Source organism: Salvelinus alpinus, chromosome 13 (genome assembly GCF_045679555.1).
Source record: "Salvelinus alpinus chromosome 13, SLU_Salpinus.1, whole genome shotgun sequence".
In the NCBI taxonomy this organism is placed as follows: domain Eukaryota; kingdom Metazoa; phylum Chordata; class Actinopteri; order Salmoniformes; family Salmonidae; genus Salvelinus; species Salvelinus alpinus.
The window spans coordinates 16,293,205-16,318,520 of record NC_092098.1 but is presented as its reverse complement, the minus strand read 5'-3'; the positions used below and the strand labels follow the sequence as shown (position 1 = coordinate 16,318,520).

The window sequence follows — 25,316 nt, the reverse complement described above, 5'->3', positions numbered from 1 at the left end:
ACCAAAAATGTATATATTTTAAAACAATATGGGCATGCCACTCTGGTGGATATGTTTTGGTTGATCCTCTGATACAGAAAGACATGAGGAAACACATTGGGACCCACCAGATACGCTGTATATTCGACTATGATAAGATGATGGTGGGTGGGATGCGGTGTAGCTGTAAGGCTGTCATCACCTGTCAGGTACAATGGCCGCTGGCCTTGCCCGGCTGATGTCTGAGAGCGATCAAATTGATAAAACGCTGCAGCCTTGGAGCCGTGTTCTGTCTCAGTGTTCTTAAAGCCATGAGACACAGTCTGACTAATACAAAGAGAAGGAGGAAGAGGAGGAGGAAGTTGAAGAGGATGAGGAAGAGGAGGAGGAAGGGTGCACCATGTGAGTAAAAGGGACATTTTCAATATGAGAATAAGGTAGAAATAATGGTAAAGGACAATATGTCAGGGTACTGACTATCCCAATGGCTGTGTGTTTGTGTGTGTGTGCACGCGTGTACGAGTGGGCACATGTATGCGTGCGTGTGCACATGAGGGCGTGTGTACAGATGTACGATCTTAATTTGATCACCATATTGCAGAACCTTCCTGCAATGCATGAGGTTTAAAAAGGCTCCTTTACGGAAAATGTATCAGCCCCTACAAAAATGTCTATGAATTATAATCCACATAATAATTCACATTTCCTGTTGCTGCAGATTATTTAAATGAAGATCCTACACCTGTATGTGGTGCTATGTAATCAGCCTGTCAAAGGCACAAAGGCTGTGTGAAGGGCATGTCTGTGTGGGTGGGTATTTTATCATCGAGGCCCCTAATATACCATGGCTTGTTATTGCCATGGACAGCTGACTGCCCTGCTTCAAAGACCTCTTTGTAAATACAAACAAGTTCTGTCAGTATTTCATACAATATGTGGCATGGAGTTCTAAACAACAATGTCATTTTATACTGTACATTTCTGTAAATGCAATGTGTCATGTTTTACTTGCTACATTATAATAATTACTTCTGGCAAGAGAGGTTAGATTTACTTACAAGTAAATGCCTTAAAAAAAGAAACGTGAATTAAGGCTGTGGCTGTCATGAAATGTTGTCAGCTGGTTATTGTCACGCAAAAGACTGCTGGTCCCACGGCAATTGACCGTTAATTAACATCAAAACCTTTAGCATCTCCAGGCCTCCAGGCATACTGTACAAGCCGCATACAAGCCGCTGATGCGTGCCCATTTAAAAATGTTTATAATAAATGTATTTGATATACACCATGACAATAAATACATTATTTATTTTAATCAGGTCTAAAGAAACATTATGATGTGAAGAAAATGTATTTCAGAAGAACAGACTATGAGTTGGCCTACTGTATGCTATCTGGCTATGTGCCATGCAATAGGATGTAGGCTTGTTCATTTAGCAGACAAGATATGCTTATAAGTCCCGTGACATTCTTTTATATTATATGATTTTATTGTAAGAAGAATATAATTGAACTTAGCTGAATAAAATGCAAGGCATATTTTTCCCAACATACTGTATATGCTAGATGTAGTTATTTGTCAACTTTAGTTTTGAATGATACAAACCTTAGTTTGTCTTAGAAATCAACGCATACAGTGTATTCGGAAAGTATTCAGACCCCTTGACTTTTTCCACATTTTGTTACATTACAGCCTTATTCTAAAATGTATTAAATTGTTCTTTTTGCCCTCATCAATCTACACACAATACCCCGTAATGACAAAGCAAAAACTGTTTTTTATGAAAAACTTAAATATCACAGTTACATAAGTATTAAGACCCTTTACTCAATACTTTATGCCTCTACAAGCTTGGCACACCTGTATTTGGGGAGTTTTTCTAATTCTTCTCTGCAGATCCTCTCAAGCTCTGTCAGGTTGGATGGGGAGTGTCGCTGCACAGATATTTTCAGGTCACTCCAGAGACGTTCGATTGGGTTCAAGTCCGGGCTCTGGCTGGGCCACTCAAGGACATTCAGAGACTTGTCCCAAAGCCACTCCTGCGCTGTCTTGACTGTGTGCCTAGTGTCATTGTCCTGTTGGAAGGTGAACCTTCGCCCCAGTCTTAGGTCCTGAGAGCTCTGGAGTCAGGTTTTCATCAAGGATCTCTATCTACTTTGCTCCGTTCATCTTTCCCTTGATCCTAACTAATCTCCCTGCCACAGAAAAATATCCCCAAAGCATAATAATGCCACTGCCATGCTTCACCGTAGGGATGGTGCCAGGTTTCATCAGACCAGAGAATCTTGTTTCTCATGGTCTGACTCATTTAGGTGCTTATTGGCAAACTCCAAGCAGACTGTCATGTGCCTTGTACTGAGGAGTGGCTTCTGTCTGGCCACTGTACCATAAAGGCCTGATTGGTGGAGTGCTGCAGAGATGGTTGTCCTTCTGGAAGGTTCTCCCATCTCCACAGAGGACCTCTGGATCTCTGTCAGAGTGACCATCAGGTTCTTGGTCACCTCCCTGACCAAAGCCCTTCTCCCCCGATTGCTCAGTTTGGCCGGTCGGCCAGCTCTAGGAAGAGTATTGGTGGTTCCAAACTTCTTCCATTTAAGAATGATGGAGGCCTCTGTGTTCTTGGGGACCTTCAATGATACAGACATTTTTTGATACTCATACCCAGATCTGTGCCCCGACACAATCCTCTCTCAGAGCGCTACGGACAATTCCTTCGACCTCAAGGCTTGGTTTTGCTCTGACATGCACTGCCGACTGTGGGACCTTACATAGACAGGTGTGTGTTTTTCCGTATCATGTCCAATCAATTGAATTCACCGCAGGTGGACTCCAATCAAGTTGTCGAAACATCTCAAGGATGATCAATGGAAACAAGATATTTCTGAGCTCAATTTCTCATAGCAAAGAGTCTCAATACTTATTTAATAAGGTATTTCTTTTTTAAATTTTTAATAAATGTGCAAACATTTCTAAAAACCTGTTTTTGCTTTGTCATTATGTTGTATTGTGTGTAGTGTGGTGTACCGCAGGTTAGCCACCAAGGGGAGACTCGTTGAGTTCTGGTGACAGACGGAGTCTACATCACTCTGCTGGACGTGCCAGGTCTCGACGGGCCAGGACTAATTGGGGTTGATTGTGATTAGTTATTAATCAGGGCATTGATTGTTCACCAGCTGGACAAGTCCCACAACGCTGCCAGAAGGGCGGTTCACAGGGGTAGGTACTGAGGAAGAGAGGTTACAGGCCAACATCGTGACACCACAAGGGAGCTGCTAGATGGGGGGTGGGTGCCGTACCCGAGTTTCCAGTACCCCACCTTGTGGGCAGAGATTGTCCGCTGTTCACGGCACGAGCTGAGGAAAAATGTACGAGCCAGCAGAGGACGAGATCGAGGATGACCCGTCGCCTGAGCTGCCCAGAAGCAAGGGGTTGACAAACCCGTATCTACTGTTCTCGAGTCCAAGTCCGAGGGGGCGCCGGAACCCGATCCCCCCTGGTGAACAACTGGAGGAGGAGCCCATCTTCCCCTCATAGATTTCGAGGGACCAGCCGAGACACCCACCATGGGCCTACTGAGGGGACAGTTCGGGACTGCCCAAGTGATAGCGGTGGATGGCCAGTTACTTCCGGGGGGTGAGTGACTGGCGAAAACCCCCATTTTCAAATCAAGAATAACCTTCTGTATCAGGTGTCATGCCAACAGAGAGAACTTCGAGAGGTACTGTTGCTGCCCCGTGGGACGTGGGAATCGTTCTTCAGCTGGTCCACACCCATCTGTTGGGGGCGCACCTGGGAATGGAGAACACCCGGGAAGGGATCGCCGCCCGGTTCCACTGGCCTGGGAAGAGGAGGGCCGTGGAAAACTATTGTCACAGCTGCCTAGAGTGTCAAATCACTGCCCCAAAAGAGAGGAAGATCCAGGAGAGGAAGGTCCACGAAGTACGTAACTGGCCCGTTCCACACACCAAGACACAGGCCAAGTCCTTCCTGGGACTGGCAGGATACTACAGCCGGTTTAACCCCAACTTTGCAGCTATAGCCTCCCCCTTACCGATCTAAACAGGGCCCGCCTCCCAAAAACAGTGAAATGGACGGGCGAGACTGAAGTGGCGTTCAGGCATCTGTAGGAAGCGCTTTGGTCCCATCAGATTCTCGTAACGCCTGATTTCCAGGTACCGATGTTGGTCCAGATGGACGCATGCAACACGGGACTAGGGGCCGTTCTGTCTCAGGTACACGATGGGGAGGGGCACCCCATCATGTACATAAGCCGAAAGCTGATACCTAGAGAAAAAAAGTCCTTGATTGTCGAGAAAGAGTATCTAGCAGTGAAGTGGGCGCTAGACATTCTCAAGTATTACCTGTTGGGCACCCATTTCACCCTGGTCACAGACGATGGACACAAACGATCGGGTCACAAGGTGGTTCTTGTCCCTTCAACGCTTCTCTTTTTCTGTTGTGCACAGGTCAGGGGCGAAGCATGGGAAACGCGGATGCCCTATCGAGAAGGGAGACATACATCACACTGACGACAGCCCACTCCCCGACCGCAGGTTAGCCACCAGGGGGAGACTCGTTGAGGCCTGGTGACAGACGGAGTCTACATCACACGGTGATGGCTCCCTCTGCTGGGCTTGCCAGGTCTCAACGGGCTCTCTGGCCAGGACTGATTGCTCACCAGCTGGACGAGTCCCATAAAGCTGCCAGAAGGGCAGCACACAGGGGTAGGGACTTAGGAAGAGAGGTTACTCCTGTATAGTCGTGCGCAGTACCAAAGATAACGGAGGGAGCTCGGTTTTGTTCCCCACAGGATACAGCAAGAGCCCAGTTGACGGTTTCCAGGGGGAGGTCTCCTGGAGGAGACCTATTCTTTTCTCTTTGTTTATTATTTAAATAAACACCCTTGCAACCGAGCTAATACAATTCTGTCCATGTCTGATCTGTGTAAACATCTTGACCAAACCCCCTGGTCTGCCACAGTAGATTGAGGAGGAAAAAATGTAATTTAATACATTTTAGAATAAGGCTGTAAAGTAACAAAATGTGGAAAAAATCTATGGGTCTGAATACTTTCCGAATGCACTGTGTATGGGCTGTATAATGCAACTATAGGCTATTGATCATTTGAGAAAGTTGTAAAAAAAGCTTGCGCTCTGTTCCTTGCCTCGAACTTGCACACTATTCTTTCATCAAGTGATCATATTTTCACCCATCAGACTATTCTCAATTTAACCTTGTCTTTACTAATATGTAAAATGCATTTTGATTTATAATGGCCCATTATTAATTGTGCAGGAACGGAACAGGGGCAGGAACAGGAACAGGAACAGGAATAGGGGCAGGGGCAGGGAAAAAGACATGTCATCTGTATGCACTCTAATAGCGAATGGAGGCTGCATTCCTGCTGGTTGCTTTTTCAATGATACCTGGTAGGCTACTCCAGTTATTTCACTCCATGCATTAACCACTGTTTGAGGAGTATGCAGCCTCTTTCTGCACGACAGGTGAGATTCTGCCCAAACTCTGTATGCCATGGGTTCCTCAAACCTGTTCCTGCAGCTATCCAGTGCTTTATTTCTGAAAATAAGTGAAATCTGTTCGGGAACATCGAGAGTAACATGTTTTCACAACAAAGCATATTTCATTAAACTGTTGACAGCCCCTCTCTCTGCGAGCTCGAGAAAGAGATGAAGGAGAGAGAGGAGGAGTTGGAAAAGCACGGTGCTGAGATATTCTGCAGCTAAAGGTAATGTGTCAGCCTCATAATGCCCTAGGCTACTAGGCTACTAGGCTATTCGAAATCAAATACAAATTCACTGTAATTGTAGGCTAAGCTGCCCTGCACAATCAATTAATCAACAGCGTCACCTAGGCCTATACGTTCTCTCTCAAACTCATGGATAGAAAGTTTGGAGCATAGCATAAGGTAGGCCTAACCAGTCCATCCAGTTTGCATAATACTACAGTCCACACTCAAAGGCAATTACTGGAATTTATTTAATTTTTGAGTATAGGTTAGACCAACTATGTACCAAAGACACCTTAAATCAGTAAAGAAATATATTGATTTTTTTCTGACATGCATAATATGCTGTAGGCTATTTATTGTATAATAGTACAATCATTGATTAAATTCAGGTAATTTTTTGGGGGGCTTGCATAAGCTCTAATATGCATGTGAGTGTTTTGAATTAATTATCACCTTAGAAATTGCTGTAAATTTCTTTGTGTCAGGCATTGAAACAATACCCACAATGACCATGTTTTCCACTCATTTTCAACCTGTTGTTGAACTACTTTCTTCAAATTGATCAATCACAGTGAGGTGAGTTTTAAAAGAACGATACTGTGTTTGAGTGTTTGATGTAATTTTGGATTACATTGACGTCAGAGTGGTTAGAAGGACCACAGGGCCCTGAGTACCAGGCCATCAGATCATTAGTTAGTTGGCTACTACCAATGCATGTCCAGAGTGCATAAGAGGAGATTACCTTGACGGTCACTTGGAATTTTACTGCGGTCATGACTCATGACTGCCGGTGTGGTGGTGATATGGTCAATGCAACATCCCTAACGTCAATACATTATGGAATTCATATACATTCTATTTGGAATGTTATTAACAAGGTGCTTGATGTTCATTTTGGACTTGTCAAGCTGACACTGCTGAGCTTGGGGATACAGTGGCTCTCATTAGCACAGTCTGCTGAATCTATTGACAGAATCCCACATGACCGGGAAGATGCTACTCACCATATATATATGTCAGATAGAAGCAATGATCAGGGGCCTAACAGATGCAGCTCCCAGATGCATAGTCCATGGGGTCACAACCACTATAGTTCAGTGTTGGGACTGACTGAGCAGGCTGGGCAGGATGCCATACAGACATCTCACAGCCTGCTGCCATGGAAATACATGGGAGCAGTTTTTGGGAGCAGCAGCACTTCCTACAGATGTAGGACCTTAATTTGAGCCAGTTTTCTACAGCAGGAAAATAATCCTGCGGCAACAGGAAATGTGAATTATTATGTGGATTATTATGAATGGACATTTTTGGAGGGGTTGATACATTTTTTGTTAGGTCAAATGAAGTCTGAATTTTCAAAGTGGAAATTACAAACTTTAGAAGCCTTTTTAAAACTAAAACACACTACAAGTTTCCATTTCCTGCTGTGTAGGAAAATTGTCAGCAACAAAAGAGTGATCAAATTAACATCCTACATCTGTAAGTGCAGAATGCAACGTCTATATATATATTTACTTCCCCTATGCCAGACGAGAGTGCTCAGTTTGATTAGGATGTGTTTCATCAGTGCATCAGCAGGACCAAGTTACGAGTCAGTCTTAGGCTAACTGGGAGCCATTAACACATTGTGCAACCTGCTAGAGCCATACTGTGCATAGGCTTGGGTTAAAGGGCTTCCCACCCCTCAATTCACACAGCCCTCCTAGGCATGGCCACCATATACAGCTACATGATGATTTATGCCATTAAACCCATAGTGCGAGCTCTATAAACATATTCTCTAAATACATCCCTGTTCAGCAGGGCTGTAAGGCAGGAAAAGGCCCAGGAACCGAATCACACAAAGCCCATATAGAGGGCACAAACACTAGCCAAGGCATGGAGGAATCAATCGGCGATGGTGTTCACCGAAAAGCATCGCAAATAGATTGCATTTTCTGGGGAAATATTATTCAATTCCCTTGTTCTGCCAGATGGTCCGTGCAGCTAGAACGACTTCATCAGGAAGCGACTGGTGATCTATCCTGCGTGGAGAATGGGAATGTATTCAGGGGGAAAAGGAGCTTTATTAGAGCTCTGTGAGGGCACTCCAGCTTATTGAGACAAATACGGCTGGCAGCTGAGGAAGGGAACAGAGCCTGCAGCCGGGGGCCTGGAGCCCTAGACCCTGCAGACTGGAGCAGGCCTCATTTGGGGCAAATAGGAGGGGAGGGCAGAACCACTTCCTTCCTGCTTCCTGCGTGTTCTCATCCCAGCTTAGTCAGGTGGGTAACCCTGTTGTTTTAAACTAGCCTTATTCAGGGTGACTCAGCTCCCATTTATACTGCTAAGCTGGAGAACGTCCATGCATTTAATGCAACTCGATGATGCACAGCAGTTTTTAACACTGGGCTGGGCGAGAATGACTCCTCTACGCTGCTGATGTAAGGAACACAGAATAATACTGCTAATTAGTTAGAAGCTAATGATAACCAAAGTCAGGATAGAGAACATCTGTGTGCATGGTTGTTCATTCAGAGCTAATATATTTTTATACAATGGCCTAATGGCTGACAATTGTTCAGTGAAAGTATAACTTAAAGGGGTTGCAGTAGTCAGCTCTATGGTATGATTGTGATGGGAGCTGATTACCCCAGCATGCTTTTAAGAAATCCCCTGGAGGGTTAATTCTAGTCTGTGTGGGTGGTAGGAGGCCCTCTGATACCATGTGACATCCTGTTGTCTGCTTTGGCTGAAACACAATAACAGTACAGATAAACATCTAGAACCTTGCCTCCAGTTTGCATCTGTTGTGTGTCAGTTGCACGTGAGATGAAACACAGTAAACCTCAATTACAGAAAACCTGGATTGCTGATGCTGTATAATGGCAAATGAGAAGCTTTGAAGTCACTGGCCACCATAGGAATGAATGGAATTCTACAGTATTTCAATAAAATGTTTCAAGGAATGTTTCAAAATTACATATATTTATTTGTTGTAGTGGGGACAGTATTTGTTTTTTAACATCTTCATGTTCAGTTCTTAATATAAAGTGTGCATTAAGGTTTATGTAATAGAATAAACTTGTCAAATATTAATGTCGACATTAATAAATGCATTTCTATAGCTTCCAAAATATATATATTTTTTACAATGGTGGAGTACCAATATGGCTGCTTGGTGGCTTCAAAACAGCACCACCCTGTCAGTTATCTAGGGTTAATACATATCATTGGTAAGCCCTTACTACCAATGCAAGAAGTGAGCTCAAGATGCTTTTAAAACATCATGCCATCGAATATTACCTTAATGCTTGTAGCAGCATGCCACTGATGTGCGGCTCATTACCTCTAGACATTGGCCATCTCATTTCACGCGCTCGGTTTTCATTAGCTGTCCGGGCCTCCTGCCCATTAACTAAATTAAGGCTTGGATGCAAACTTCTGGCTCCAAGCAAGACCTCTGGGCTGCTTAACTGGGCCAGTGAGCTTCACTGACAGAGGGACACATTTATTCCAAACCAAGGCCTGACTCAGCCATGAGAAAGGGGGTGGGTGAGAGAGAGAGTGAGAGAGAGACAGGGAGAGAGAGAGAGACAGAAAAAGAAACGCAGAGAGTGAAAAAAGAGCTAGAGAAAGCAACGGAGGGGTGTCTCTGAGATGACCATAACATCCAATTTACATACATTACCGTCACACAGCCACAGGAAATGAAATAAACATAAGTCCCAGCAGAGAGTCCTAGCCAGTGAGTTCTTAGTGAGTGGAGACATCCCTTCTAGAGGAGTGACAGTGTAGGCAGGCGCTGCCTAGTCATCATGACACACCACACTGTCACTTATCGAGAGGATGACTGGAATGTCTAAGACAAATGGCTGTGGAACAGCTACCAGAAAGAGGAAAAACATGTAGCTCCATGTACATTATGGCTTAAATTGGTTTAATATGTCTCCAGTTAGGCATGATGCTGAAATAACAATAACTTGCGTTCCTGGTACATTAAATACGATGGGTCCTGTTTGCGCCCTGTTATCCTGTAGTTCCTGCTTCCCAGTCTTGTCTTCCTCTCCGTTTCTTTGTTCTTGTGAATGGTTTTTCTCCTGCGCTATCTTGCATGATGGACCGACTACCTGTAACGGTATGCACACCATTTCCGTCCCTGCACTACTTTATGTGCAGGCACATGGTTACTAATACATTAGGTGGGAGCACTGAGGCTGAGTGAGTACATCATATGCATTGTAATGATGCAATCCATGTGGTGTCATAGCTCAATACCATCAAGGTGAGATTCACACTCGGATGTGTTAATCCACGATTCAGCTTGTGAACCAGAGTCAGGCTAGAGGTGCTTTAAACAGACACACATGGAAATATACCCATCTCACCATAGGAGCATGAAAATAAGTACCTAGTGAACTATTGTACAAAGGCGATACGACTACTTCAATACCACAGTGTGCATGAGGCTCAGGCAAGTTGATTTATAATGCAGAATTTCGTCACTATTTCATTATTGCTACTGTCCATCAAGACGAGGCTACAGGGGTTTAACCACCAACAATGCTTTATAATTCATGATTGTTCTACACAATTGATGAACTTTCCCTATACTGTTGGTTGCCCTTTTTAGTATTCAGTGAATGCATGATGACAGAAAATACGTTGTTATGTGAGTTATATAAAACACTATTCCCTTATTGTTAACAGTAACTGATTTAAATTATAACAAACACTGAAATGTAGCTATTGCTCACTTTTTAGTTTTGATATATGCTGATCATCGAGTTCTCAAAATTCTAGCAATAACATGCATGCATACATGCCAGAGTCATTGAAAAAGTTGAAATATCTATGTGAAATGTGATTTGTTGCGCATTTGAAATGCCCAGTCCTATACGGAGTAGTAACTTTTCCTCGGGGCGGAAGTTGTACCGTTTGCTGACGCTAGGAGCTGTCCATGGTGCTGAAGCGTCAGCAGCGTATTAGCTGTCTTGACGGTGCTGACAGCACAGAGAGCCAGGAATCTGTTTACTGAGCGTTACAATTAAACGGGCTCTGCGTTTCAGTTGATTCTTGTCAGATCTGCTTATTGCGCGACTTGCTAAATAAGTGCAAAAGCAGCACGGCTTTCTCTGTGTTTCACAGACCTCACGGACATTTTATTTATACGTTTGCTTATTTTGCTCTGGAAAGTATTTAATACAAGGACGTATTCTGTGAGCAGAGAGCGACTTCGACTTCAGTAGACATGTGTATAAGAAGAGACGACCAATTACACGTCATCTTTACGGTGTTGGTTCTCGCTGCTGCGGTGACAAGCATACATGGGCAAGGTAAGAAATAGATTCAGTCCTACGTGGAGTTCTGGAGAAAATGACTACGTTTTAATGTCAGTCTGCTACGATAGTAGACTATTTGCGATATCAGCCCCTACGGCTCCGCGTACGGTATCAACTGTTCCTGGCACCAGATCTACAAGTGTGTTTGTGCTCTTAGTATAATTCTATATTTATATGCATAAGTCCATTAAGGACAAGGATCTGTATTCTGTCCCTGATATCCTCGCATGCATTCCGGTCTGTCTACAATAAAGTAAAATCCCCCAAAAGCCCTTAGTACTTGGAAGCAGAAAGAAAACGTCACAGGGACTTACGTTACTTAATTCCTTTAAAACATGATGTAATATTTAAAAATGTTTCACTGGCTGTGTTTGCATCATTATATACATTTAATCAAGCTTAGAGCTCTACTTAGTCATAACAAACACATGGAACAAAAGTTAAGCATGCCCTTAGTTAATAAATAAATATATGCTGTAAATATATGGAATACAAATGTAAATATTGCACCAAACATAACATACACTCTCAATTAACATAGTTACTGATCATATTGCTTGATTCATTAAAATGGGCAAGGGGTTTGTAAAAAACATTTTAGGAGTCTACTTTGTACTCTATCACAACACGTTTGTTTTGGTTTTTGACAACCGGATTCCAAGAACAACTGTAATGGTATATAATAATTATGGCATACAATACTGCCTTTCTGGTTAAGAAACATCAATGAAAAGTCATATTCAATAATGTAGCATACAATTAGGAGTAGCCTAGAACAACATTTTACGCAACACCGGGGTGCGCAGACCTTTACTATTTGTGTGAGATGGTCCATGTGGCAGACGGTGAATAAGATTCTAATCCTCAGGAAGATGGAGATTACTGACCGAGCTGTTTGACACAGTTGAGTGCTACAGCGGGAAGCGCCTCTACCCATTGCACAGTGCAACGGTCTTTAAAACAAATATATATATTTTTTTAGGTGCAATGGTCTCAGTTATTTATGTTCTGTCCACACAATTTTATAAAGCCATGTCACTCGAACTTTGTAGTCTGTAAACAATATCCCAATCTTTATTCAATTATGTGACTTTTAAATGTCCTAAACCAATTTAGGCTAGTCTACTATTTTCTCTCCACAATAGTCATCCCTATGATTATGAGAAACCACATCATTTTTTCCTTTTGCCTCTGAGCAAGTGAATATTTAACCTCTTTGCTTTCACCTGCAGATCTATGAGTTTAGTTTTTCAGTCATCGTTTATTTTTCATAGAAACTGGATCGATACTGTAGACTGACATGAACTTCATCTGAGCCAGTCTATGCATCATGAGACATGCAATTTATTCTGTATCCATAATGTCATGTAAATAACTCATGCCATGCACTGTTCAGGCTCTCTACACAGAGATCCCATCAAATACTTTATGAATAAGACCCTATGAATTGCAAATTCCCCTTTGTGTGAAACCATTAGCTATTTGTCTAAGGAGCTTAGAGGATTGCGTATAGAGTACTAACTGTGAGAGTGTATAAACAGGCCGACAGTCTGCGTCAACAGCTTTCCCACTCTCTATTGCAGTCATCCGGTACAGTAGACCAATATGTTCAAGGGGTATTTCAATGTCATACACTGATTTCTCATCGGCATAATGTGTTGTGTACGTTCCCTTTATTCACAGATGATGACAGACCAATAAATACTTATATAACTAGATTTAATAAAAAAGTCTTCACTCCTGGTGTCAAATTATGACAACTGACTACACTGTCATGATACAAGCCATTGATTTGGTTGACCGATTCAGCTGACCAATTACATAAAAAAAATAACAGTTAAAGACATGATATGAAGTTACAGTAGCTGTCAGCTGACACCAGGCATAACTGTTTATGTCATATGTTGAGTCATTATTATGACTGCATTATTTAGGCCTAACGACGAAGCATCAAGTAAACAACAACTTCTCTGTGTCGTGACAGCCCATAGTGCTTAGTATGAGATCAATTCATTGCTGACTGCTTAAAGAATTACAACAGCCTCCCCGTAAACACACCAGCTGACCAGCATCCCTCGCTCACCGCTGAACACTCCTGGAAGAAGGAACAAAATGCACACAGTATTTTTGTTAGAGCAAAGTACCTTTGATAGTTTCCATTAGTGCATTCAAGGCTGAAGATATTTAATAATAACAATCAGCGATGTAAATGTGCCCTTGTGGTGTTTTTTTCTGTGTAAACTTGAGCAATGTTTTTAATGCATCAGACTTTCACGGAGCAGAAAACCAAGCCTTGCTTCACTTTTCTTTGTATGGCTGATGTCAGCCTGGATTCAAAGCTTTGGCTAGAGACAAATTGCTTAACACCTTGAAATACAATGGAATGGTATTCATCTTGACAGGGTAATTACTGCTCAGTGATCACTATCTATCTTAAGCTATTTTAAGGTCTGACCTTTCACCTTTCTCCTTTGTCTTTAAAGAGCGGCTATCATGCATGCTATTCATGCTCTCTACAATACGCACGCACGCACGCACGCACACACACACACACACACACACACACACACAAACGATTTCCCATTATTTCTTTGGATATCTTGGTTTGTAGTAGTAGTTTGTGTTTCCAACATTTTCACAGTAATTCGGAGCCCATTATCTCTGTACAGTGTCCCACATTATCTGAATGTGCTAACATGTGCAGGGTGGGATCTAGGAGATTGAGTTTGGGGATGTTTTATGTATCCTGCAGCTCATTAAATCAATTACGAGCCCCTCCTGGTTGATGGAGCTCTCCTTGACACGCCACTGTTGGTTTGAATATTGTACTAAAGATGAAAGTCTATGATTAGAATAATGAGCCATTCAACAGAGCTGTGTTGTGGAAGAATGAAGGATTATTACCCATGGTTTGTGCTAGATGGGGGTTCAGGGGCTGGAATATGCTTGGAAACAGGTACTTATTACTCTAAGAATTGCAAATTAATTTAAATTGCACGACAGAGTTTTCACTAAAAGTCCATATTTTATTTTTGCTCTTGGGGACACAGTTATCCTCCCCAAGTTTTGTGGGAGCTTGATATTGAGACAGGGTGGGGGTAGCTAGTTCCACTTTCAGATAGATGTACTGTAGACAACATAGAAAATCAAATATTGACCATTTCTCAATAGAATTACAAGCTTATGTAAGTTGATGTACTCTTAATCGATAGCATGCAGTCATTCAGTCTATAGCCTAAAAAAAATTCATAAAGCCACCATCAACTTAGTCACGGATGGAGCATTTGAGATAAATGAGTGACACCCCCACCTCATTTTAGAGCGAGGAGAGAAAGCCTGTCATTCTTTGTGATCCGGAGTAATCGTTTCCTCACAGCGTTTTTAGGAAGGTGGTGGGAGTGTGTGGCACACAGGCAGGCAGCAGACGTCCCATTCAATTATACTGCACGTTCTTGAATTCTGATCATCCTGTAATTTCAGAGGAGGGGATAGAAAATGTTCAACACCTGTTTTCTGGATTACTGGTGATTAACTTCATCAAGGGCCATTCAGCATCTGCACGCTGTCATAATTAGTTTCGCTTTCCTTCAGCTTGTCAATTGTAAATGAGAGTCATTATGCCAGAATGACCCCTTTTCCGGGCTTGGCGCCTGACAGTGCCGTTCCCTGCTTCTCTGCCTTTCTGCCTCTCTCGGCCTACCAGGTGGAGCATATAACCTGGCTTTATGCTGCCATTTGTCAGCTCTCCATCTGATAAGGCTTTCTGCTCTTACAGTATGTCACATGCATTGTAATGTCAGTCATCATCTTTTTTAAATGTGTTTTAAAAGGTTTATATTTTTGTGGAAACTATTCTGTAAATATCTTGTTAAAATAATCTCTGAATTCATTTACATTTTACCCTGCAATGATTTTCTCTATTTGACATTTTGTTGCTGTATGTACTCAATGTAGAATTAATTCCGTTGTTCTTGTATAAATAAGGGGTTGCTTTAGTCGTCAAAACCTTAGCTTAGAGAAAAGCATGGAACCTTTCATGGCTGTTTACCATTGCTTCACTCTAAGTGGCCCTGGGTATGGCTCTTTGGTGATAGATAAGGATTTGATGAGCAGGTTCTTCAGGAGGACTTATCATCCGTTTTCAGATCGTGATGGTTCCTCTCGTCACTCTCCTGGTAATCTCCAGTGGGGTGAAGCACATTTAGAGGGTTCACACCGACCGCAGCCCATTTCACCCGGGCCATGCGTGCAGCGATGGAAATAAGAAATCTCTTCAGAGGCGGATCCCATCACTCACAGCCAATCCTTTTATGATATATCACCCTCAACAGAGAGGGTCGAGGCAAGAAGCGGTTAAGAGAGGGTCAGGGATTGAAAAAACGTGACTCGCCAACATCAGTGGCAATGTAGATTAAGTGGATTCTCCCTCCCTCTCTGCCTCTCGTGTCCACCTCCATTTGACCTCTGACCTCCATCTCTCAGCTGAATAGAGTGCTGCCTGCTGCTACCTCGTCAAGGCAGAGCAGAGTGGGCTGAGCTTTTAGCTGCCGTCCCTTGGGCCTTTTGCCTTATCAATCCTACAATCACTGTCCCACAAAAAAAAACAGTCAGTGTGGTGAGCCCCTCCCCCAGTCCCCCACCCCAGTGTTCACGCTCTGCCAGGCTGCGTACACACCTCTCTAATCAGGAGTGGCGTGTGCTTGGGCTGCAGAGGAGCTGGCTCTCTGAAACAATTAGGCCCAGGGATAGCTCCAGCTCTCTTCCCCCTGTTCTGAATGCCAGATCCCATCTAGAAAGCACTTCATCTGGGCTGGCACAGAGGCCCTAGCTCGGCTGGGTAGCACCGTGTGGAAGGCAACAGGTAATAGCCTGTGTAATGTGTTTGGAGGAGTAGCTTTAGTATTCACAGCCAGCGTTGACCTCAGCCAGGCAGGGCCACCCCCACAGTAATTTCCTCTGAAAAGATGTAATTGAATTCATCAGGAAGGGTAAACATATTGTAAGTAGCAGAGTGAGATAATGATGTTGTGGATAGATCAAGGAAGGGGATAGCAGCTTCACAAGTAATTGAAAATGGGCAAAGCCAAACACAATGGTATTGGTAGTGTGTCTGACTTACGCACTTTGCTTTTTCAGACAAGCTAGCTAAATACTACCACACTTTGTGGTGTCCTACATTGACTCAGATGGCAGATTTCTTTTTTTTTACCACACCAGCCATGGGAGCTGACTACGAAATTCAGCCTGACTACTAAAAAAGCTCACTCCAATCACTCCCCCTCACAAAACTAATTCCATTTTAGGAGAACCTTTCTGTGATTTGTTTAAAGGAGGCAGTTTAAAGGACACACACATAAGCAAACACACACAACCGAAGCTGCACACACTTGCACAGGTACGCATTCAGACAACGATTGCAATCGGATAAAGCAGAATATTAGATTTTGGTGATGTGTTTTCTGTAGATATTGCTGTGCAAGTACAAAACAATTCAGGCTGTTATCTCAAACTGATTGACCATTGCAGAAGAGCTTTCTTCCCTGAATAGCAGGCAGTCCAGTGGAGGCTTATCCATCCAATCCTAATCTTAGGAAAATAAAACCTTTTAGTTTATTTCCAACTTCATACTACTTCTTGCTACATATCTATATATTGATTGTGTTGTTGTCCCCTGTGTAGGTTTGCTGGGCTTTTCTGTTATAGAAGAGTGCCACTCGGTTCCTGCCATTTACCTCCTAGCACTCTTCCTACCAACAGGGCTATGATGTGGTTGTGGTCGTGGTTGTGAGCATCTCATCCCTGTGTTGAGAGGTATTTAACCATGATCCCAGAGGATCCTGCCGCATGTATAATTGAGAGGTTTTCACATCTGCTGCCATGTCAGAAATATTGAACATTGTCGCTCAGGGGAACCACGGGGCAGACTGTTCTGTTCTGTTCTGTTCTGTTCTGTCAGTGCAGACTGTTCTGTTCTGTTCTGTTCTGTTCTGTCAGTGCAGACTGTTCTGTTCTGTTCTGTTCTGTTCTGTCAGTGCAGACTGTTCTGTTCTGTTCTGTTCTGTTCTGTCAGTGCAGACTGTTCTGTTCTGTTCTGTTCTGTTCTGTCAGTGCAGACTGTTCTGTTCTGTTCTGTTCTGTTCTGTCAGTGCAGACTGTTCTGTTCTGTTCTGTTCTGTTCTGTTCTGTTCTGTTCTGTTCTGTTCTGTTCTGTCAGTGCAGACTGTTCTGTTCTGTTCTGTTCTGTTCTGTCAGTGCAGACTGTTCTGTTCTGTTCTGTCAGTGCAGACTGTTCTGTTCTGTTCTGTCAGTGCAGACTGTTCTGTTCTGTTCTGTCAGTGCAGACTGTTCTGTTCTGTTCTGTCAGTGCAGACTGTTCTGTTCTGTTCTGTTCTGTTCTGTTCTGTCAGTGCAGACTGTTCTGTTCTGTTCTGTTCTGTTCTGTTCTGTCAGTGCAGACTGTTCTGTTCTGTTCTGTCAGTGCAGACTGTTCTGTTCTGTTCTGTCAGTGCAGACTGTTCTGTTCTGTTCTGTCAGTGCAGCCTGTTCTGTTCTGTTCTGTCAGTGCAGACTGTTCTGTTCTGTTCTGTCAGTGCAGACTGTTCTGTTCTGTTCTGTCAGTGCAGCCTGTTCTGTTCTGTTCTGTCAGTGCAGACTGTTCTGTTCTGTTCTGTCAGTGCAGCCTGTTCTGTTCTGTTCTGTCAGTGCAGACTGTTCTGTTCTGTTCTGTCAGTGCAGCCTGTTCTGTTCTGTTCTGTCAGTGCAGACTGTTCTGTTCTGTCAGTGCAGACTGTTCTGTTCTGTTCTGTCAGTGCAGCCTGTTCTGTTCTGTTCTGTCAGTGCAGACTGTTCTGTTCTGTTCTGTCAGTGCAGACTGTTCTGTTCTGTTCTGTCAGTGCAGCCTGTTCTGTTCTGTTCTGTCAGTGCAGCCTGTTCTGTTCTGTTCTGTCAGTGCAGACTGTTCTGTTCTGTTCTGTCAGTGCAGACTGTTCTGTTCTGTTCTGTCAGTGCAGCCTGTTCTGTTCTGTTCTGTCAGTGCAGACTGTTCTGTTCTGTTCTGTCAGTGCAGCCTGTTCTGTTCTGTTCTGTCAGTGCAGACTGTTCTGTTCTGTTCTGTCAGTGCAGACTGTTCTGTTCTGTTCTGTCAGTGCAGACTGTTCTGTTCTGTTCTGTCAGTGCAGACTGTTCTGTTCTGTTCTGTCAGTGCAGACTGTTCTGTTCTGTTCTGTCAGTGCAGACTGTTCTGTTCTGTTCTGTCAGTGCAGACTGTTCTGTTCTGTTCTGTCAGTGCAGACTGTTCTGTTCTGTTCTGTCAGTGCAGACTGTTCTGTTCTGTTCTGTCAGTGCAGACTGTTCTGTTCTGTTCTGTCAGTGCAGACTGTTCTGTTCTGTTCTGTCAGTGCAGACTGTTCTGTTCTGTTCTGTCAGTGCAGACTGTTCTGTTCTGTTCTGTTCTGTCAGTGCAGACTGTTCTGTTCTGTTCTGTCAGTGCAGACTGTTCTGTTCTGTTCTGTCAGTGCAGCCTGTTCTGTTCTGTTCTGTCAGTGCAGCCTGTTCTGTTCTGTTCTGTCAGTGCAGACTGTTCTGTTCTGTTCTGTCAGTGCAGCCTGTTCTGTTCTGTTCTGTCAGTGCAGACTGTTCTGTTCTGTTCTGTCAGTGCAGACTGTTCTGTTCTGTTCTGTCAGTGCAGACTGTTCTGTTCTGTTCTGTCAGTGCAGACTGTTCTGTTCTGTTCTGTCAGTGCAGACTGTTCTGTTCTGTTCTGTCAGTGCAGACTGTTCTGTTCTGTTCTGTCAGTGCAGACTGTTCTGTTCTGTTCTGTCAGTGCAGACTGGTCTGTTCTGTTCTGTCAGTGCAGACTGTTCTGTTCTGTTCTGTCAGTGCAGACTGTTCTGTTCTGTTCTGTCAGTGCAGACTGTTCTGTTCTGTTCTGTCAGTGCAGACTGTTCTGTTCTGTTCTGTCAGTGCAGACTGTTCTGTTCTGTTCTGTCAGTGCAGACTGTTCTGTTCTGTTCTGTCAGTGCAGACTGTTCTGTTCTGTTCTGTCAGTGCAGACTGTTCTGTTCTGTTCTGTCAGTGCAGACTGTTCTGTTCTGTTCTGTCAGGGCAGACTGTTCTGTTCTGTTCTGTCAGTGCAGACTGTTCTGTTCTGTTCTGTCAGGGCAGACTGTTCTGTTCTGTTCTGTCAGTGCAGACTGTTCTGTTCTGTTCTGTCAGTGCAGACTGTTCTGTTCTGTTCTGTCAGTGCAGACTGTTCTGTTCTGTTCTGTCAGTGCAGACTGTTCTGTTCTGTTCTGTCAGTGCAGACTGTTCTGTTCTGTTCTGTCAGTGCAGACTGTTCTGTTCTGTTCTGTCAGTGCAGACTGTTCTGTTCTGTTCTGTCAGTGCAGACTGTTCTGTTCTGTTCTGTCAGTGCAGACTGTTCTGTTCTGTTCTGTCAGTGCAGACTGTTCTGTTCTGTTCTGTCAGTGCAGACTGTTCTGTTCTGTTCTGTCAGTGCAGACTGTTCTGTTCTGTTCTGTCAGGGCAGACTGTTCTGTTCTGTTCTGTCAGTGCAGACTGTTCTGTTCTGTTCTGTCAGGGCAGACTGTTCTGTTCTGTTCTGTCAGTGCAGACTGTTCTGTTCTGTTCTGTCAGGGCAGACTGTTCTGTTCTGTTCTGTCAGTGCAGACTGTTCTGTTCTGTTCTGTCAGTGCAGACTGTTCTGTTCTGTTCTGTCAGTGCAGACTGTTCTGTTCTGTTCTGTCAGTGCAGACTGTTCTGTTCTGTTCTGTCAGTGCAGACTGTTCTGTTCTGTTCTGTCAGTGCAGACTGTTCTGTTCTGTTCTGTCAGTGCAGACTGTTCTGTTCTGTTCTGTCAGTGCAGACTGTTCTGTTCTGTTCTGTCAGTGCAGACTGTTCTGTTCTGTTCTGTCAGTGCAGACTGTTCTGTTCTGTTCTGTCAGTGCAGACTGTGCAGTGAGTGGCCTGTAATTAGGACGCTCCTCTTTCGATTAGTTAGCAGAGGAGCCGGATCTCTGTTAGGCCCTCACATTGATTGGTCTGTTGGGCTTTTTCCAGGTTAAATCCGTCCTGTGGTAACCTAACGTAGCAGGCGTAAAAGAAATGCCTGAAACTACATGCTCCATATTCTGGTCATGACGAGAAAGGAAAAAACTGTCGGGGGAGGTTCTCTTCTGCACTTTCTTGTAAATGTGGAGGAGGAGTTAAGATGGAGTATCACAATTCCAGTTGGAAACAACTTCAGAGAGCCAGCTAGCAAACGTGCCATAGCTAGCTGCTATACAATATGTTTCACTGGGACTGTAAACAGCGAGGCGCGCGTCCAAAAGCAGAAGCCGTGTCCTAGGCTGTCTACCTTTTCCCCTGAAAAGTGGATGTTGCCTACTCAGCTGAAGGTGGTCATGTGGTGCCAGACGAGCCCAAGGCTTTCTGTCTTTATGAGGCTATAATGAGGCCAAAGCCCAGCTGAGGACTCCTGTGTCCCTCGTTGTTGTTGATCAAATAAAAACGTAAAGAGCTGTATTGTGTGCATTCAGTCATTATATCATCTCTTTCATTCATTTATGAAGGTTTTCATCACTGAGTTTACCTATTGTTTTACCTTTCTTTTGGTTAACTGATTCAATATATTATGTAATATGGCCGCATTGGCTAAAAGTCCATTTTGTTGTACTTGTAAATAACAAACCAATCATAAACAAACCAATCAATTTTCCTTGGACTACCCACCCTTCTCACATCATTCACACTGAAACAAAACCACACACTCCCAGGACAGCCACAGCCTATATTTCTGTAGAGCGGCCACTGTAGCTGAGAGGATTGTATGTGTGTGGTGAGATGAAAGCCTGGTGTATATAGCCATTCTGCTCAGCCAGCGCCAGCAGCTCTGACGAACAGCGAGACAGACAGACAGTGCTAAATGTCTGTGTGCTGAAGCTCCCTCTCCCTGCACATTGCCAATGCATTGGAAGACAGAGAAAAAGCTGCCTTGAAGGCTGGTGTGATTATAGCGTATGTGAAATACTACTCTTCTCTCCAGCCATGTTTAAAATGTATTATCTATCTGCAGTTCCTTGTGGAGCACTTGCATGTGAATGTGATCAGCCTACTTCACTTCAGGGACCTGGCTTTGAGTGGATGGCTCTCCAAGTAAATGTATGTGTGTTTTTATTTTCTCAAGCTAGATGATTCACAGGTAGAAGACAGAGGGAAGGGAGAACGGCTTGGAGACATTGGTTTGTTTTATAATTTTTCACTCGCCACTGCTTTTGGTATTCAATGATACATGTATGTGAGTGTGTTATTTTTCCAATCCCGCCCAACACCCAAATAACATAGAGAAGTTAGGCTATCTGGTTGGTGTGTGTAGATCAGACCACCACTCAGGCTACACCTCTACATGTATATTGTAATTGTAATATCTGTACAGTTCATAGATCATTGGTTTTAATGTGCTTGTTGGAGCCATAATTATTAGCTGTAGACCTTGTCAATAATTCACTCAATACAATTTAGTCAGCAATTTACCTTCTGACGTATTACTGCAGTGTGATTTCCTAAAGTCGAGACAAGAACATCACTCTATCGAACAAGCCTGACCTTGATGGTAAATCCTGTACTCTTGCATATTTATTTTTTCATCTGTTATGATTTATTCACTGTTCAGAAAATATTGCAATTTACAAAGCAACATATGGATGGATAAAGTGTGTGTAGGTCAGTGTGTATCTATGCACAGGTGTGTATGTAGGCTAGTATGCATGCATGCGTGTATGAATGCTTGAGTTTTCAGCTAAATTGAATAATTGTTATTATTATTATTTTTATTTAGCCTTTATTTCACTAGGTAAGTCAGTTAAGAACAAATTCTTATTTACAATGACGGCCTAGCCAAGCCCGGACGACGCTGAGCCAATTGTGCGCCGCCCTATGGTACTCCCAATCACGGCCGGATGTGATGCATGTAACGATCGTCCTGGGAAGAAGGTGACCAAAACGCAGCGTGGTAAGTATTCATGTTATAAATTTTATCAAAACTGAACACTAAACAAAATAACAACGAGGAAGAACGAAAACGAAACAGTTCTGTCAGGTAATACACACAAAACAGAAAACAACTACCCACAAACCACAGGTGGGAAAAGGCTACCTAAGTATGGTTCTCAATCAGAGACAACGATAGACAGCTGCCTCTGATTGGGAACCATACCAGGCCAAACACATATAAATAGAAAACATAGAAAAAACACATAGAATGCCCACCCTAACTCACGCCCTGACCAACCAAAATAGAGACATAAAATCTCTAATGTCAGGGCGTGACAGTACCCCCCCCCCCCCCAAAGGTGCGGACTCCGGCCGCAAAACCTAAACCTATAGGGGAGGGTCTGGGTTGGCATCTATCCGCGGTGGCGGCTCTGGTGCGGGACGGGGACCCTTGCCGCCGACCCCGGACTGGGGACCCTCGCAGCGTGCTCCGGACAGGAGGGCAACTCTGGCTGCTCCGGACAGGAGGGCGACTCTGGCTGCTCTGGACTGAAGCCCGTCACTGGAGGCTTCGGACAGGAGGGCGACGCTGGCTGCTCCGGACAGGAGGGAGACTCTGGCTGCTCCGGACTAAAGCCCGTCGCTGGAGGCTCCGGACTAGAGGGTGTCGCTGGAGGCTCCGGACTAGAGGGCGTCGCTGGAGGCTCCGGACTAGAGGGCGACGCTGGAGGCTCCGGACTGAAGGCCGTCGCTGGAGGCTCCGGACTGAAGGGCATCGCTGGAGGCTCTGGACTGACGGCCTTCGTTGGAGGCCTCGTGTCATAACTCCTCACTGGAGGCTTCATGCCATGGATCATCACTGGAGGCTTCGTGCCATGGATTATCACTGGAGGCTTCGTGCCCTGGATCATCACTGGAGGCTTCGTGCCATGGATCATCACTGGAGGCTTCGTGCCATGGATTATCACTGGAGGCTTCGTGCCATGGATCATCACTGGAGGCTTCTTGCCATGGATCATCACTGGAGTGGAGAGACACACAGGAGGCCTGGCTCCTGGAGAAGGCACAGGACTCACCAGGCTGGGGAGACATGCAGGAGGCCTTGTCCTTGGCCGAGGCACCGGATACACTGGGCCGTGGAGATGCGCTGGAGGTCTCGAGCAAAGAGCCTGCACAACCCGTCCTGGCTGGATGGTGACTTTGGCCCTGCACGTGCGGGGCGCAGGCACAGGACGCACTGGGCTGTGCAGACGCACTGGAGACACAGTGCGCAGAGCCGGCGCAGGATATCCTGGGCCGTAGACATGTACTGGAGGTCTGGAGAGCAAGGCTGGCACACTCCGTCCTGGCTCGATGCCCACTCTAGCCCGGCCGATGCGAGAAGTTGGGATATAGCGCACCGGGCTAAGAACACGTACTGGAGACACCGTGCGCTCCACCGCATAACACGGTGCCTGACCAGTACGACGCTCGCCACGGTAAGCACGGGGAGTTGGCTCAGGTCTGGGGCTGCCTCTCGTGCACGTTTCCTCGAGCCAACTCCTCGTAGTGTCGCCGCTCCGCTCTAGCTGCCTCCAGCTCCTCTTTCGGACGGCGATACTCTCCCGGCTGTGCCCAGGGTCCCTTGCCGTCCAAGATTTCCTCCCATGTCCAGGAGTCCCCTTCCACCACGCTGCTTGGTCCTTTGGTGGTGGGTAGTTCTGTAACGATCGTCCTGGGAGGAAAGTGACCAAAACGCAGCGTGGTAAGTGTTCATGTTATAAATTTTATCAAAACTGAACACTAAACAAAATAACAACGAGGAAGAACGAAAACGAAACAGTTCTGTCAGGTAATACACACAAAACAGAAAACAACTACCCACAAACCACAGGTGGGAAAAGGCTACCTAAGTATGGTTCTCAATCAGAGACAACGATAGACAGCTGCCTCTGATTGGGAACCATACCAGGCCAAACACATATAAATAGAAAACATAGAAAAAACACATAGAATGCCCACCCCAACTCACGCCCTGACCAACCAAAATAGAGACATAAAATCTCTAACGTCAGGGCGTGACAGTACCCCCCCCCCAAAGGTGCGGACTCCGGCCGCAAAACCTAAACCTATAGGGGAGGGTCTGGGTGGGCATCTATCCGCGGTGGCGGCTCTGGTGCGGGACGTGGACCCCGCTCCACCTTAGTCTTGGCCCACTTAGGTGGCGCCTCTGGAGCGGGACAATGCAGCCTGGAATTCAACGTAAAATCAACACCATGTCATTGGATTTAGGTTAAAAGTAGGGTGAAAAAATACAAAATGTCCTTACGTTAATGACTTTTTACAAATCCAATCAGTTTTCCACGTTGGTTCAACATCATCATGTTTTTTGGGAGTTGAAATGACGTGGAAACAATGTTGCTTCTGCCAGTTTTTGCCCAGGGGGCAGTGTGCGTGTGTGCCCTCAGGGTCTTTCTGTCTGACTCTCCATGCATCTAGCCCTATGTCGGCAACGTGTTATCAGCCCTATGTCGGCAGCGTGTTATCGGAGAAATCCAATCTTGTCATATCAAGCGAGGCCCCTGTCCTCTGCCACAATGGAACAGACTGACGTCTCCTGGCCGACGAGATATTCTGCTGTTCTGAGCTGTCATTTGAATGGCAGATGACACCCCGTCAGTCAGTCACAGGAGAGATGCGGCGAGAATAGGGATGGCCAATCATCACACAGATGGCCTCACCCCATCGCCTCTGGAGACACACTACGCCTCAGCAAGGGCAGGCTCAGATTCACACTCACAGCAGACACAGATTCTATTATAGTTTCTAGTCTGGAGAGAAACGCACATGCACAATGTTTCGTTGATGGAGCATTTTGCATGTTATTTATTTATTTGAACTTTTCCAAGATCCGATACACAGACTGTTATTTTACTTGGCGATGACATATTCAGCTCTTGTTTGTCTTGTTGTGAAAGAGACAAAACAAGTATCAGTGAGTTTGTTATTTTCAATCAACTCCTCCCTGAATTGTGTGCAGGTGAAATGGTTCAGTGCCAATCAGAGAGAGGATGGTAATCAGAGGAGCTGAGGGTTAGACCCTGTCATGCTCAGTGAGATGTGGGGTCTGGATGGTTGAGCTCACTGGAACATTATCCAGATGTACCATGGTAGCATCTAGCTAACCCGGTCTTATAGTCTGCTCCATTAGACTACAGGCCTGTTATTGTAACACACGGTAGTCAGAAAGCAGAGGCAAACAGACAACATCCTGAAGACTGCAATCTACTGGTCCAAC

The 25,316-nt window shown here is 44.7% G+C and overlaps 1 protein-coding gene across 6 annotated transcripts in view; it reads left to right on the top strand.

The window, feature by feature from the left end:
- Positions 1 to 10,699: 10,699 nt before the first annotated feature.
- The window catches only part of LOC139537196 (seizure protein 6-like), a 242,084-nt gene continuing 227,467 nt past the window's right edge, over positions 10,700 to 25,316 (top strand). For all 6 annotated transcript variants that reach the window (XM_071338233.1, XM_071338236.1, XM_071338231.1 and 3 more), the window contains exon 1: positions 10,700 to 11,044. In XM_071338233.1, the coding sequence (XP_071194334.1) occupies positions 10,960 to 11,044 (85 nt within the window). In that variant the 5' untranslated portion in view covers positions 10,700 to 10,959. The remainder of the gene's footprint in view (positions 11,045 to 25,316) is intronic.